The sequence below is a fragment of the Gopherus flavomarginatus genome, chromosome 6, assembly GCF_025201925.1.
Source record: "Gopherus flavomarginatus isolate rGopFla2 chromosome 6, rGopFla2.mat.asm, whole genome shotgun sequence".
NCBI lineage: Eukaryota > Metazoa > Chordata > Testudines > Testudinidae > Gopherus > Gopherus flavomarginatus.
Window position 1 is genome coordinate 13,693,313 of NC_066622.1, and position 15,882 is coordinate 13,709,194.

General features: G+C 38.1%; 2 protein-coding genes across 3 annotated transcripts in view; both read left to right on the forward strand.

The window, feature by feature from the left end:
- LOC127053138 (neural cell adhesion molecule L1-like protein) overlaps positions 1-15,882 on the forward strand; it is a 1,307,741-nt gene that overhangs the window by 695,464 nt on the left and 596,395 nt on the right. The window lies entirely within an intron of this gene.
- CNTN6 (contactin 6) overlaps positions 1-15,882 on the forward strand; it is a 222,840-nt gene that overhangs the window by 74,367 nt on the left and 132,591 nt on the right. For both annotated transcript variants that reach the window (XM_050957317.1, XM_050957318.1), the window contains exon 3: positions 14,610-14,736. In XM_050957317.1, coding sequence (XP_050813274.1) covers positions 14,610-14,736 — 127 coding nt within the window. The remainder of the gene's footprint in view (positions 1-14,609; positions 14,737-15,882) is intronic.

Sequence of the window (15,882 nt, forward strand, 5' to 3'; positions counted from 1 at the left end):
TAGTCCAATCCCCTGCTCAAAGCAAGACTAGTTCCCAACTAAATCATCCCAGCCAGGGCTTTGTCAAGCCTGACCTTAAAAATCTCTAAGGAAGGAAATTCCACCACCTCCCTAGGTAACCCATTCCAGTGCTTCACCACCCTCCCAGTGAAAAAGTCCCTAACAGCCAACCTAAACCTCCCCCACTGCAACTTGAGACCATTACTCCTTGTTCTGTCATCTGCCACCACTGAGAATAGTCTAGATCCATCTTCTTTGGAATCCCCTTTCAGGTAGTTGAAACTAGCTATCAAATCCACCACCTCACTCTTCTATTCTGCAGACAAAACAATCCCAGTTCCCTCAGTGTCTTCTCATAAGTCATGTGCTCCAGCCCCCTAATCATTTTTGCCCTCCATTGGACTCTTTCCAATTTTTCCACATCCTTCTTGTAGTGTGGGACCCAAAGCTGGACACAGTACTCCAGATGAGGCCTCACCAATGCCGAATAGAGGGGAATGATCACATCCCTCGATCTGCTGGCAATGCTCCTACTTATACAGCCCAAAATGCCGTTAGCCTTCTTGGCAACAAGGGCACACTGTTGACTCATATCCAGCTTCTTGTTCACTGAAACCCCTAGGTCCTTTTCTACAGAACTGCTGCCTAGCTGCTCAGTCCCTAGTCTGTAGCAGTGCATCGGATCCTTCCATCCTAAGGGCAGACTCTGCACTTGTCCTTGTTGAACCTCATCAAGTTTCTTTTGGCCCAATCCTCTAATTTGTCTAGGTGCCTCTGTATCCTATCCTTACCCTCCAGCATATCTACCACTCCTCCCATCCTCCAGATCATTAATGAAGATATTAACAAAACTGGCTCCAGGATTGACCTTTGGGGCACTCCACTTGATTCCATCTGCCAACTAGACATGGAACCATTGATCACTACCCACTGAGCCCGACAATCTAGCCAGCTTTCTATGCATCTTATAGTCCATTCTTCCAGCCCATACTTCTTTAACTTGCTTGCAAGAATACAGTGGGAGACCGTATCAAAAGCTTTGCTAAAGTCAAGGAATAACAATCGACTACTTTCCCTTCAAGCACAGATCAAGTTATCTCCGCATAGAAGGCAATTAGGTTAGTCAGGCATGACTTGTCCTTGGTGAATCCATGCTGACTGTTCCTGATCACTTTCATCTCCTCTAAGTGCTTCAGGACTGATTCCTTGAGGACCTGCTCCATGATTTTTCCAGGGACTTTTTCAGAGGCAATGGAAAGATAGGGTTGGAGGCAGGGCAAAGCCCAGAATAGTCAAAAAGCATTAGCTGAAGAACCTGCTGCAGCCCTGAGGTCCTCAGAATTCAAAACATAATTTTGACCAAGCATTAATCTGACTATGGACAATAACTACTTTCTTTATTATTCATTAGGGGTGGTATAGGAAGGCGAGTGATTTGTACTGTCCATTGTAAGCAGTTGAACTGAACATGAAGCTGCATTTCATCTACTTAAAGTGTCCAGATGCTGTGATAATGGACACATGAAAATCATTAAATAAAATATATTCCAAAAACATTGTGTTTTTTTTAATCTGACTTGAATCAGGATTTCCCCTGATTTAAAAATGTTATAAATATTTTTCTTTCCTCTCCAATTGTATGTAAGAAAATGCCGACTCTTTTAGTGTTGTCAGGTTTTACATTGCCCTAATTGCTTGGGATGGTTTATTTTCCAAGGTTTTTTTCCTCTCTCCCAGTTATCAATTATCTGAAAGCAAGCAGTAAGGGACAGGTTGTTTTTTTTTTTAACATATCTTTGTGCATTCTAAAGATTTTGTCTTGCACCCTACTTTTGGCTACAAAATTAATGTTCTCCTTATGGTTTTACTTCCAGTGTCTCTTCATAGTCCCTAAAGGTTTTACGTGCTGTTGCTACATTTAACTCTCCCTTTTTATAGCCAGAATCATGTCTGATTCTACATTAAATTGTTTTGGTGCGTGGTTCATGAATTCACATCCCAATTGACAGTCAATCTCAGTTACAATTACAAAACATATGAAGCAGTCATCTCATCCCAGCTATTCAGAGTAAAAATACATGTTAATAACATTGTAACATAGGATTATACAGACACTTACTAGTTAACTTGGCTATAATTGCAATTGTATCTAATTCCATACAGGGACTTGGTCATTGTGAGCAAACATTCCATTGTAAAGACCAAAATAATACCCATTATCACGTGTTTCATACTAAACATAAATAGGACTAACAAAGAATGTCCTATAGAAACAAGGGGGAAATAGAGTTTGCTTTAGTACATTTACAAAAATGTGACCATACACTCTTTTACATCATTTCAGTTTCATTCAGATCCATTTGTTGTGGTGGTGGTGGTGGTTGTTTTACTACTTCATATCTACTCTACTTCACATCTGCACTACAACAAGGCAGTTGTCTTCTATATTCACTAGCTATTGCACAAAGTGTTGGTGGAATTTTCAGGCACTGTATTACTTAGTAAATGGAGTATTATTTCCTGCACAACATACTGTAATCAGCACAAAATGAATTTTGAACAGAAGGGCAATAAGAACGTCTCTTTGGTAATCTCTCTTTCCCACTAGGAATGTGTTTGTATGTATGTGCTTCTACAGATGTATATATGCACTTTGTTTGCACAGTAAGAGCATTCCCATGCATGTATATATATGCACACAATTGAAAGATAGTGGTGTGTATGCTGTTATGTTTTTCTTAGTATAGGTTTGATCAAAAACCCATTGAAGTCATTGACTTTCTTTTGACTTCAAAAGAATTTGACTCATGCCCTTTGCAAAGATAAAATTGATGAGGCACTCAGTTTGTGACATGAAACTATATCGTAGTGCCAGCAATAAAATTGTAAGCTAAATCTATTGTGCATCTATCATGCACCTATGAATATTCTTCTTTATTGCAACTGCAGTCATGTTGTGGGAGGGGGGGAGAGGTTATTTTCTCATTCTCTGTATAAATCTAGTTGTATTAGCTCTTCTCTTCCTGGTAGATCCCATAATAAACCATTCCAGAAGGTAATCAGATAAGTGAGAAGCAAAAGTGGTTTTAAAGTTGTATAAATGCCCCTAGAGATTATCATCTAGATTGTCCCAAACCCTCCTTGTCCATTCAAGGGACTAAGGAGAAATACAGCACTCCCTCACCTCCTACCCCTATACCTGCTTCCTTGACCCTGTTCAGATTGTCCTTCTTGCCATGGGGCAAGGATGAAGGGGGAGATTGGGGCTATTCACTCCCTGGGGGAAGGTAAATGGGAGGAGCTAAAAGAAGTGGGAGGAGTCATAGCTATTCACACAGACTGTCCAGCCATTGCTGTCTCTGTGCACAGCAAGCTACCTCACACAAAGAGCTGAAGTAATCTTTTCCCTCCATAGAGCAACAGAGAAGCAGGGAAAATATTGAGCTATGCTCCTGAGCAGAGCAGTTAAGTGCCCCTCTTTCTCAAGACAGATTATACAGTTACTCAATCAGTGTAGCCTTATGATAAATGCAATCTCTAAATATATAACATAAGCTTTTTCAATGAAACACTGTGTCTAAATCTATTTAAACCAAACCACTAGCATAAAGTAAACATGGATATGTTCTTCCGTCTTTAACATACTTCCAATGGTCCTTCCAGCACAGAGGTTGGAAGAAATATTTTTGGTGCAACATTTTGTTTTTGTGTCTAAATAAAACTTTGCATTGGACCAAATATTATATGTTAGTGTACATAAAAGTGTCTTTTTTTCCCTGTCTGAACATGAACCCGAGAGCAACATTCCGAGTAATATAACTGAAATACACGCAATAGAGTTTAGAGTAAATTGCACAAGAATATAGAGCAAACCAACTTTTGCAACTGTAACAATTATCTGAGCTTAATCAATCATCATCCCTTTAATGTAGTAAGCATAGTTATATTTTATTCAGAAAAAAAGTTATGAGAACAAAATGTTGGATTTATTTAACTGACAGGATATTAAATAATATAGCTGTTATCTTTTCCTGTATTGTAAATTATTGAATTAAACCTTCAGTCAGTTTGGCAATAGTGCCAAATGAATATTACAACAGTACAACGCAGCAAACAATATCTGTCACTGAATCTAGGTCTCACTTACAGCTGAAATTACAGTGAATAAAATGCTTGTGCAGTAGATTGGAAAAAGGTTCGTCTTGCCTGGTAACACGAAAACTAATGAAATTTCATTGAGAAGAATGCATGTCAGGATTACTGTACATCATAAAGACACATCCCTTTAACTTCACTCTGGATATTTGTCTGTGTAATTAGATGCCTGTTTTGCAATACTTCTATATCTGAAGGACATGGCCAAGTTCATGACATAAAACAAATCACCCTCATAAATGAAAAGGCTTCCTTTATCTCTTCTGCATCCTACACAATAGTACAAAAGTCTTCTGAAAAATGTGCTGTAAAAAACTGTGTAGAGTGTACAGCAAGTAATTCTACTCCAGCAAGACCTGACTGTTGTAAACTTGCATGTTTTCTTTCTTGTGGTGTTGTGCAAGTAATAAACTCCATAGAGTGTGAATGTCTATATTCTCTATACCTATTTATGGTCTATATAGCTATACCAATGTCTATATAACGAATTTATCCATATATATCTGCATCCAGGTCTACATAATGTAATGTCAGATCCTCATCTGGGGAGAACTGATTAAACTTCATTGACTGAGAACGATTTTATGAAATTTACCAGAAATATCCCTATGCCACAGCCTGAACTTCTAGCTCTGAAAGCTTTGCAGAATATTTTGGCTTTGCATTAAAATATCTTAGCTCTCTGTATACATCCAAAGTTAGAATTTGGCCCTAAAATTCAGTATGCTCCTTTTTATGAGCAATGATTTAATCAAATGTTGACATTCAAAGTGAAATATTAATCATATTAAGAGCTATAAGTTATACAGCCATAAAATAAATGGACAGACATAGATGTACACATTAATATACATTCTCCAGAATCTCAACTGGTGTAAATCAGCATTGGTTTTTTTATTCACATATACAAGTTCAAATTATGAAACCGAATAAATGTTCCTGGCAAATTAAGTATAGTGGTCACCATTTAAAAATAAAGAAAGAAATACCACTCTTCCCAGACTATAGTATCTAAGTTACCATAGTAGTATTTGTTGAATATGTTTGGACTTTGAATTTTTGACAAAATATTTTATCAACATTTGAATTGCAATGGAAAGAGAGGAAAAATTAATGAAAATGCCCTATTTTCCAACCAGTTCTGTACAGTTATTTATTTCAATTCATAATCATTGCCAGAACTGTGATATTTTCTATCTTACCCCTATACGATAACTTTTGACAAGTTGTTCCTGATTAAACAGTAACCACAATAATATAATAGTTTAAACCAATATTGTACTTGTAGCAACAAGGAACTTCAGAGAATATGCAAGAAATATGTAATGAGAGTGTGAAAATAGACACTTCATCTCTAACTACTCCAAAGAAGGCATTGGCCAGTAAACATACCATAGATATTTTGGTTTAAATATTAGGAAAAATTATCAGAATAGATAAATACTGAAACATTCACCCGAAGACTGGCATTCGCAGAGGGAATTGCTCTCACTGGAGTTATTTAAGATTTCTCTCTCATTTTTCAGGGATGATTTAGCAGTAATTAATTCAGTCCTATGGGGAAAGGATAAGAAAACTTTCTGTAGATCCTGATATTCTGGTCCAGCTCAGTACAAGGTCTGGGAGGGGGAGGAAAGGGAGGGACATGTACGAAGATGGCTTGTTCTAAATCAGAGGTAGGCAACCTATGATACACATGCCGAATGCAGCATGTGAGCTGATTTTCAGTGGCACGCTCACTGCCTGGGTCCTGGCCACCAGTTCGGGGGGCTCTGCATTTTAATTTAATTTTAAATGAAGCTTCTTAAACATTTTAAAAACCTTATTTATTTTACATACAACAATAGTTTAGTTATATATTATAGACTTATAGAAAGAGACCTTCTAAAAATGTTAAAATGTATTACCAGCACACAAAACCTTAAATTAGAGTGAATAAAAGAAGACTCAGCACACCGCTTCTGAAAGGTTGCCGACCCCTGTTCTAAACTAATCTGCTTTATATTGTGCCTGGCTGCCAGTGGCCACAAGGCAGGATAACCAAACTGCACAGCTGTGCCCTGTGTCATCTGACCATGCCTCCTATGCTGAGAGGGGTACCAACCCTGTAGCTTCAGAATGGTGGTGACCTGGAGCATAATAATGCCTGGCTCTGTTGGAAGTCATTTAAATATATTCTGTATATATGGCCTCACCATGTAAAGTCTGAGTCTGAAATCTTGAGTGCCATTAAAGTCAGTGGGAGTTTCTCAATTGGCTTCAGAGAGACTAGGATTTCACTCCAAGTGCCTCGTAGGCCACCACCACATTCAAGAGCATTTCAGAAAGCTGGGTTCCTTTCTATTTTTAGTGTCTGATAAGAGACAAACTGGGAGGTCTCAGCTGCTCCCAAGTTGACTTTTTCAAGAGAAACTGAAACCTTAAAGGAACCCAGTGTCTCTGAAGCTCTATACATCAATGTCTGGAGGGGAAGAAAGCACATGAAAGTTGAAGACTCCTGTGGGGAAAAATCCCTACAGGCTTTAGGCTGTTTTTGTTGCTGAAGCCTGTAATATGCCCTTTAATCTCACTTTCTATATGCTACTCTCCTCGTTCAGTATCAGGCTGGGATTTGAACAATTTACTGAGGAAAATATGTCTCCCTGGGTATACGTCTGCTATGTCTCTCATGTTTTATTCCTTTCCTTGGATACTTTCATTCCTTTTCCTTTCTGCCTGTCACTGCTTAGCTCCTTGCATGGACAGTATAAGATTCCTTCCATTAATCTGTTATTTTAAGCTTATGATCTGTTGGTGTTAACAAGCTAACCAACTGACACTACGTATCATCCACTGCCTCTTCTTTTGCATCAGTCATACTATTCAAAGCCCTTGAGCTACTTTTTGGTTGAAGAAAATATCCATTCATTTCTGTTTCTAACAGGACTGACTCAAAATCCCTAACATTATTTGCAACAAGATGTTCTCAGACAGTTTTAATATTTGTGGGGCCTAAACAGCATTTCTTCTTTGTGTATATGTGGGGGTGGTTTTGTTTTTTAAATATTGTCTTCTTTTATTTAGCTCTGATTTGCAGGGCTTTCTTAGAGGCAGATGCTTACATCTTTACACAGTTAAATAACACACACTATGGTGGGACTGTAAACGTGCATGAGTGATTTAGGAGCACAAGTTCCATGGAAAGTGAATTGACTGAAGCTGTTCCACCTTGTATAAACAGGTAAATATTCATTAGAACAGGGACAGAAACCTGGACTTCCTACTCCCCACATGAGTGCCCTGGCCACTGGCCTCAGGAGTTATTGGCACTCTCTCTTGCCCAATGACTAGTCAAGTTAAAGTGTAAGTCTTTTGGGTCAGACACCTGTTTGTATAGTGCAGGGGTCGGCAACCTTTCAGAAGTGGTGTGCCGAGTCTTCATTTATTCACTCTAATTTAAGTTTTCGCATGCCGGTAATACATTTTAATATTTTTAGAGGGTCTCTTTCTATAAGTCTATAATATAGAACTAAACTATTGTTGTATGTAAAGTAAATGAGGTTTTCAAAATGTTTAAGAAACTTCATTTAAGATTAAATTAAAATGCAGAGCCCCCCAGACCGATGGCCAGGAACTGGGCACTGTGAGTGCCGCTGCAAATCTGCTCATGTGTTGCCTTCGGCACCCGTGCCATAGGTTGCCTACATCTGGTATAGTGCCTGGCACAATGGTTCCCCTGTACTGATTGGTGGGTCAGGTGCTACCAGAATAGAAATAAGTGATAGTAACACAAAGACAAAAAGCTTTAAAATGGAATTATGTTTGAGAAATGTATCATTAATTTAGATTGGAATATATTACAGCGATATTGTCATTATCCCCACATGAAGCTACAAACCAGGAAATTCAGCACTAAGAATATACTTAAAAGAAATCCATCTTGTTGAGTGTGGAAATGCACAGTTAAGGCACCCAAACAATCTTAACTCTGCTCTGTATCGATGCCATGCAATAATTGTATGAGTATGATATAAAACTTTCTAGTGTGTCTAGTCCCAGAATTAAACTGATTTTCAAGACATTCAGGTTTTCAATATTTTTCCCCTCATGGTGTCACTACAGGGCAGAAGTGCCACTTAGTCATCTGTTCTGCTTTTTTTGAGCATTGACCTGGTCCTTACTATAAAGTTGCTAGAAAAGACACCTCTTAATCATCTGCTGTTTTTGGTTCATAAAGTACTATTAATGTTTTGAATCAGATACAAGGCTCTGTCTAAGGCACGGTAAGAAAGATTCATTAAAGACTCACTGTCCCTGAAATTTATAACCTTTCTGGATGGTAATAGCTGGGATAAATTCCTCCTTATCTGGTTTCCCTATGCGAATTATTGCAGTTTAGCATTTAGAAGCTTTTTGCTACACTCCTCATCATAGCGCTTTCTTGTTCTGGCCTCTTCAGTGTTGTGATATTTCAGCATATTTAGGCTGCCCTTAATACTCACCCATTCATCTTATGGGATAGCAACACAAATCTTCTCTGTCTGCTACTCAAGCCTCTGGGACAAAAGAGTGGCTGCAGCAGTTTAAGCTCTTCACGGCATGTATTGTCCTGTTGTTATTTGTTAGTATTTCACCTAGCACAATCCAGGTCCCAGACTAGGGCATTTACGTGTTATCACAATACAGTTAAGAAGAAATGCCGTACTCCAGTGATCTTCTGCTTATGCATCATTTATGGGCCCTACCCATGTGCAGTGTCCTCTCGTGTTAGTCTCTTTGGGGACTGCCAAATGCAGATAGGCCAAAAGCCCTCTATGGCCTTTCTGTTTAAGTGGTGCACTTCATGCATGGACCAGTTTCACCTATAATGAATAGAGGCTGCACTCTAATAGTGATTATAGTGGTACATAATGAGTGAAACACTGGAATGGGTTCCCTACAGAGGTGGTGGAATCTCTTTCCTTCCTGGTTTTTAAGGTCAGGCATGACAAAGCCCTGACTGGGATGATTTATTGGGGGATTGGTTCTGCTCTGAGCAGGGGGTTGGACTAGATAACCCCCTGAGGTCCCTTCCAGCTCTGATATTCTGTGATTTTTTTAATGAAATAATAGTGATTATAATTCCATTTTACATAGAATTCATATAACGAAAAGGAAACCTCTATATTTCTGCCCCATATACATCCATTTGTGACAGGGAGTCAAAAGAAGGGGAGCTGCAGTCTGTTCTTTGCCCTCCAGATCCCAAGCATATCAAATATATGAGGTTTACTTGATTTTACTGGAAGTGACACACGCAGAGTAAAAACAGGTAAAAATCTAGAGAAACATACTGAAAACTGTTTGACTGGATCTGAACTGACTACTTTAGTCCGCCTAACAGAAAATGTGCTGCCTACACAGACTAAAGGAAAATAAATTGAAATCCTCCGTTCATTTAGGATTCTGAAAAAAAAATAGGCTTCCATCATATCCAAGTTAATCTTTATATTGGTTCAAGACAATATCACATAATGATTAAAGGAATGTTATTTCATTTCCATATTCCACATTTGAATTCAAGCTAGCATAATTATGGTGTTTATGGAGCTCAAACTGATCAGGCAGCATAGAGAAATACATACATTTTTACTTCATAAGGATGTGTTTCATAATGAGAGTTTGTATTTGCTTTCAGACACTAAGCAGAAGATTCACAGCCAAGGTTTATGAACAAATACATCCATTTAGTCAAATGCCGTTATTCTGATAGACTGAAACAAAAAATCCAAATTCAACGTGTACAGGAGCAAGAGACGCTAAAAAGACACATTTGCCATAACTAGTTATGGAGGAATGGTGGTAACTGGCCAATATGGGAGAAAATATATGACCATTGTCTACAAGAAGAGTCAGGAAATGAGAAATGACCATGCCTGACCTTTCTTAGAGAGACGGTAATAAGGAATGGGTTCCCAACTCAACCGAAGAAATGTATGCTGGTAAAACCTAATCCTTATGGTCTCCAACAGCACAAATATACTCTGACAAACTTGGTAGCATTTGCCCTGTCTCGCAGAGAAAATATTAGAGAGAAGACAGGATGACAGTGGCAAACTGAGGCTCTTCCTGGGGTACCCAAGCCTGGGAGGGTTTCCACCTGCCCTTAGCCTGAGGAAATCTTGTCTGTGCCTTCCAGGGGTCAGCTATTAATTTCACTGGACTTGGGTAACACGAGCACCCCCATCTCTGCCTACACAGACCCTGCTGTCCCTCTGCAAGCTTTCTTAAGTAGTTATAGCCATGTCTTATAGGGCAAAGCTCACGCGAAATCCTTCTAGTGTACTACAACCAGGCTTGGCTGTGATCTTCCATGCATGAGACAAGCCACACCGTCAGCTTGGCTCCTCAGAGGAAAAGATCCAGGATGCTCCCTGCAACCCCAATTAGACCCTCTACTCTAATTGTTGTCATTCATAAATGGGATGCCCCCTGCTAGTTGTTTTTCCCCTATCTGTGCCTCATTTGTCTCAGACTGTAGCTAGGTCTCCACTGTGATGCAGACAATACACAACACACACTTGACCAGCCAGAGAGAGAGAGAGAAGCGTCTCTTCTCTCTTAGCTGACAGGAGCATGGTTATTGCCTCCCGGTGACCTGCCTTAACTCACATATGATGAGAACACATTTTTCAGTACCAAAACATAATTCCTTAAACTTTCTCCATATGTACATTTCACAATCATTATGACAACCAGTGGTCTGTTGGTAGAGACCTCACATGCCACTTTAGGTAAACTTAATATGCAAATATCTGATCCCCTGTGCTCTCTGCCAGTTGGAATCAAGAGGTTCATGTCAGAGAAACCATCTTCAGAGACATACAACAAAAGTCATGCACAATGCTGAGATACCCTTTCTAATAGGGATAAGTAACACATTTCTCCCTTAAAGGGCCTTTTAGATCACATGTCAGTTAGTGTATCCAGATTTGACATCATATTGCAGTAACAGAGACTTTCAATTGGAGTTAGGTGCCTAACCTGCACAGGTGGTTTTTTTATACCCCACTAGGCACTTCTCTGCATCTTAAGTTACCCATATAGCTTTGTAAATCTGGCCCTTGGAAGTCTATGTCCTATTGACTTTTAATGAAACTTAAGAGTTCTAAGGACCAAAATCATGTTTCATGTTTGAAAATGGCACTAATGCTTAAAAAAAAATAAAGTGCTTTTAAAAATTTTAGCCATGAGCCATAGGAAGATAATAATGATGAAAGGGCTGTGTAGATTAACACATAAGGCAAGAAAAGCACATTGCACTTATGGAAGGAAAGGCAATCGAGGGATAATTTGGCTGAACCTTTGGAATAATAAACGTCAAATTTCAGAAAGGCAGTAAAAATAAGAAAGCAGCAGGCACAGAGAGAGAGAATTTAGATGAATGTTATTTACACAGTAGGTGGTCAGTTTGACAAATGTCCTACTAAGGGTAGTATTAGAAAGATCTAGTGGAACCAAGTGGAGGAAAAGTAGCATTGTAGGAAATGTTGAGAGAAAGAACAGTATATTTAATCTGTTGGAAGTGTCTAGGGCAAACTCTGCATTGCATTCTCTGGAAGGGGTCTGACCTGCCTTGCCCCTCAAGGAATTGGATAAATGGAGGTCAGCCCTTTAAACCAAAAAAATATATGCTTAAATTTTTGTGGACATTAGTAGAAGTCATCTATAAGGATGCCCAATGCTTCAGTGGAGCTCCCATCTCTTTGGTAACACAGCTGACTGGTCTTTTGTGGTCCCTACCAGTGGCTCCCCTTCAACCCCAAGGGATGTTCAAAATGTGATGGGGTTTATTGCTAATTGATGCTAATGAACTTGGAGGGGGATATTTTCTCCCCAGTCTTTCACCTCATGGAGCACCTGTCTGTGGAGACACTTTAACAGGACTGAGGGAAATGGGAGCAACCTCCAAAGTGGCTCCTATGCTATCTGCCACTCCAGAAGAGCTTAATTTGATTCCTTCCCTAAGCAATATGGGAAGGAATTATCAAGGTCTCGATTACTAGTGGCGTGGAAGTTTCGTTTTACAATATGGAAAATGCCTGTAATTTTAGTACAAGCAAACTGGACATCACTGGAAGCAGAGATACATGAGAGCCCTAGATATTTCCTGAGACTGGGGCAGGAACTGTCTTTTTGTTCCATGTCTGAATTTTTGAATTTAAGCCCTGATCCAGCAAGGCATTTAAGTACATATTTATTTTAAAGCATGGATAATCCCGCTAAAGACAAATGGTGAGATGACGTCAATGGTTATATTCAGTTATGTATTTGCTTTGCTATTTTTTACATCCTGTCACTGGTTCTGCTTTGTATTTTTGGGGAAGCTTAATTTATGTCCACTAGAGATGGCTAAGTGAAGAAATGTTTGAAGTCTCATTCAAGTTCAGATATAGCCTACCAAGTTCAGCAGAATGTAAACAGTTATGGAAATTGATGCTTTTTCATATGATTTACTTCATTTTATGGTCTATTATGTCATTTGTAATATCTCTCATAACATTCAGAGAAGTTTAATGGTTTACCTTCAAACTACTAGCTCATCTTAGCTGTTTTACTGGCTTGAATATTGTGTAGCTCTAGCTTTATATCCTAAACTTGGTGGATGTGTTTTATCTTTCTAGTGTATCTAATGTATGTATAGCCCTACCATTTCCTTTATAATACAAGATACTCTTTAAAAAATGAGATGTGTGTTCCCAAACAGCTATTTCAGTGTAAAATAAATCAATCTCTTCACACTAATACCACAATTTAACTCCACGTCTCCTGAAGGCTACTTCTACCAAGTGCTACTCATAAAAATACACTCACAGTCAGGTTGAGTTCTGTGAATTTTTATGTAATTCCTGAAGTGCAGGCTGAATATAGTTTATATTAGTGGGCAGAATTAGTTCAAGGGCAGATTTTAACATTAAAATATACTGGAAAGGCTTGTGTTTAACCTTGGGTGGAATCCTGACAAGGCCACTGGTATTTAGATATAACCATCTGTTAAAAAGATTGGTCGCCAACATTATGTTACACTTCTACAAAAGGAGCAGCAGGCACTTCTGGGGTTGAACAAAAAGCTCTTCAAGAGCACAGCACAATACAAGTGTAGGACAGGAAACAAATTATAACAAAACTAACAGTAGTTATAGTACATAAATATTTATAGTATTATCTGATTGTGACCAATCACTGTCCCACAGAATATTATTCAATATAAATAATTAAGCACTAAATAGGATAACAATAAAATAAACAAGCCAAGACTGTACCAGGGAATAGGAAATGGGAGATTGCTTCTTACAAGTCTTTAAAAAATGCTTCTACGCTGAAAAGCCTTTTATAGAGCATCCCTTTTCCGCAGTGCTGTCTTGACGATCAGCTGGAATCCTTTAAAAGCTTTTAAGCAATAAAGTTAAAATATATAAGATTTTCATTTGATAATATCTTCTCAATGGACTTATTGCAAATGTCAAACATTATTGGTTTTAGATCTATGAAACTGTAAAATTCTGGTCTCATCTGTGAATAGAAGAAGCTTTAATAACAGCAAGAGGATTAAACCAGTCATGCAACAAGGGTTCCTTATGCTTTGTAGTACACTTTATAAGGCCCCATTCCAGCAAGTTGCAAGCTGATAGACCCTTGAAATCAGGTACAGGGGTTCTACTTGCAGGATCAGGACCTAAATGTATACTTAAGTGTGTTGCAATACTTGACAGTCTTTACGTTACACGACATGTAACCAATGAATCATCATTTTCCAAGAAAAAAAACATATTGAGATGCATACAGAAAACTGGTGAGCACTACCAAAGTAATTTTAAACATTTTAGAGAGGTAGGATGGTCCAGTGGTTAAGGCACTATCTTAGGCCTTGAGTTCAGTTCTCTGCTGTGTCACAGACTTCCAGTGTGACCTTGGGCAATTCAGTAAGTCTCTCTGTGTCACAGCTCCCCATCTGTAAAATGGGGATAAATAGTATTTCCCTACCTCACAGGGATACTGTGTAAGGATAAATATGTTAACAATTTTGAGGCCTTCTGATACTGCAATGTTGAGCACCATACAAGTACTAAGGATAGATTGATAGAATGACACCTCTTTGTCCTTCTCCACTTCCACCTATAATCTTTATGCATAAGTGTGATGTTCCACTCAGTCTTTATGCATAAGTGTGATGTTGATAGGAGAGGGAGTAGATGTAATAGACACATAATTTCTGTAGGAATCATGTAAACAAGCTACTCTTCACTTTCATTATGTAAATAAGCCACAAATCCCCTGGAATAAGATGTTATTATGAATCTGGTTTTAGATGTTTGCTCCATTACAGAAAAAACCTGAAGACTGAGGCCCAATATAATAGTTTGCAAGGACAAGAACGCTGGAAGCTCTTACCTACGTATAAAAGGCTAATTTTAAATTATTGTTTTATTTCACAGAGGAAGATACTCTTCACAGTCCTATTTTTATCCAAGAGCCATATGACATCACTTATTCTATTGGTTCAGAGGATCCTGAAATACTGCTGAATTGTACAGCCAAAGGATATCCATTGCCATACTACAGGTGAAGTCATCTTTGCAACTGTGTGGTCTCCCTATAAATGTTTTAAACTACAGTTGATCAAAAGCTCAGTAGTACATCCCTTACATTGGTGAGTGATAATACACACACTAATGCTATTAATGGATCAATGAGACTACCTTTATGAGTAGATACTCACCCATATGGATAAAAGTGGCACAATCTAACCCTCAAAAATGGAATATATTCACTTGAGTAACAATTTTATTGGATACTTAAATTAAAAACCCTAATAATGACAATATAAACTGTTCAAAGTAACCACTGTTTAAAATATTACTAAGAAACCATATGTAAGGGCAAGAAACAAAACAAAAAATAGGCCCTTGGGAAATTAAACATCCCATTGAGCTGCATTCAAATCCTACTGAAGACAATGGAAATCTTTCTATTGACTTCATTGGTTTGGATCAGGCCTGAGTTGTTCAGAATTCTTTTTAAAAAGATGGTGAAAAAATACACAAATACATCAACTTTGCAGAGTACATGTTATCAAAATGTCATTTTTCACTTGTGTAATTTCATGAGCTTTTACTGTAAAAAAACACACCACTGAAAATTTCCCATAAAGTGTTTAAAAACCTACAACATTACTTAAAATAAACACAACAGCTGTGAAAACCAGAAAAGGGTAGCATCTTGCTGTGCATAAGTATTTGCAAAAACTTTCATTATAAAAGCTTGCAATGCAAAAAAAAAAACCATAAGTCTTGCTTAACTCTAATTCTAACATTTCATGTATATATTTATAAGGTTTATAAAGAGAAAGAGCATGGCACAGTTCTGAGTTCTAGCTTACAATACCCAATAGGCTCACTTAATAAAATCTAGGTCCATAACATTGTTTGTTTGTTCAATAACCTTAGACTTATTTTAAACATAGTCTGTTGCTCCAAGGTTCTGAAAACTTGAGTTTAATAAAAGGAGAAGTTGTAAGTTTAGAAAAGGATGCTATATCTTCCTCATTAAATGGGGTTAAAGCAAAGATTTTGGAAAAAGAAATCTGAGGAATGAGAAATCGTACATGCAAGATATTGAAGGAAATCAAGTGTTACCTAATGAATTGGAGAATATGCTCAATAACTTTTAAACATGAAGTGAAGGTTTTCCCTGCAAAGCTGCCAGTAG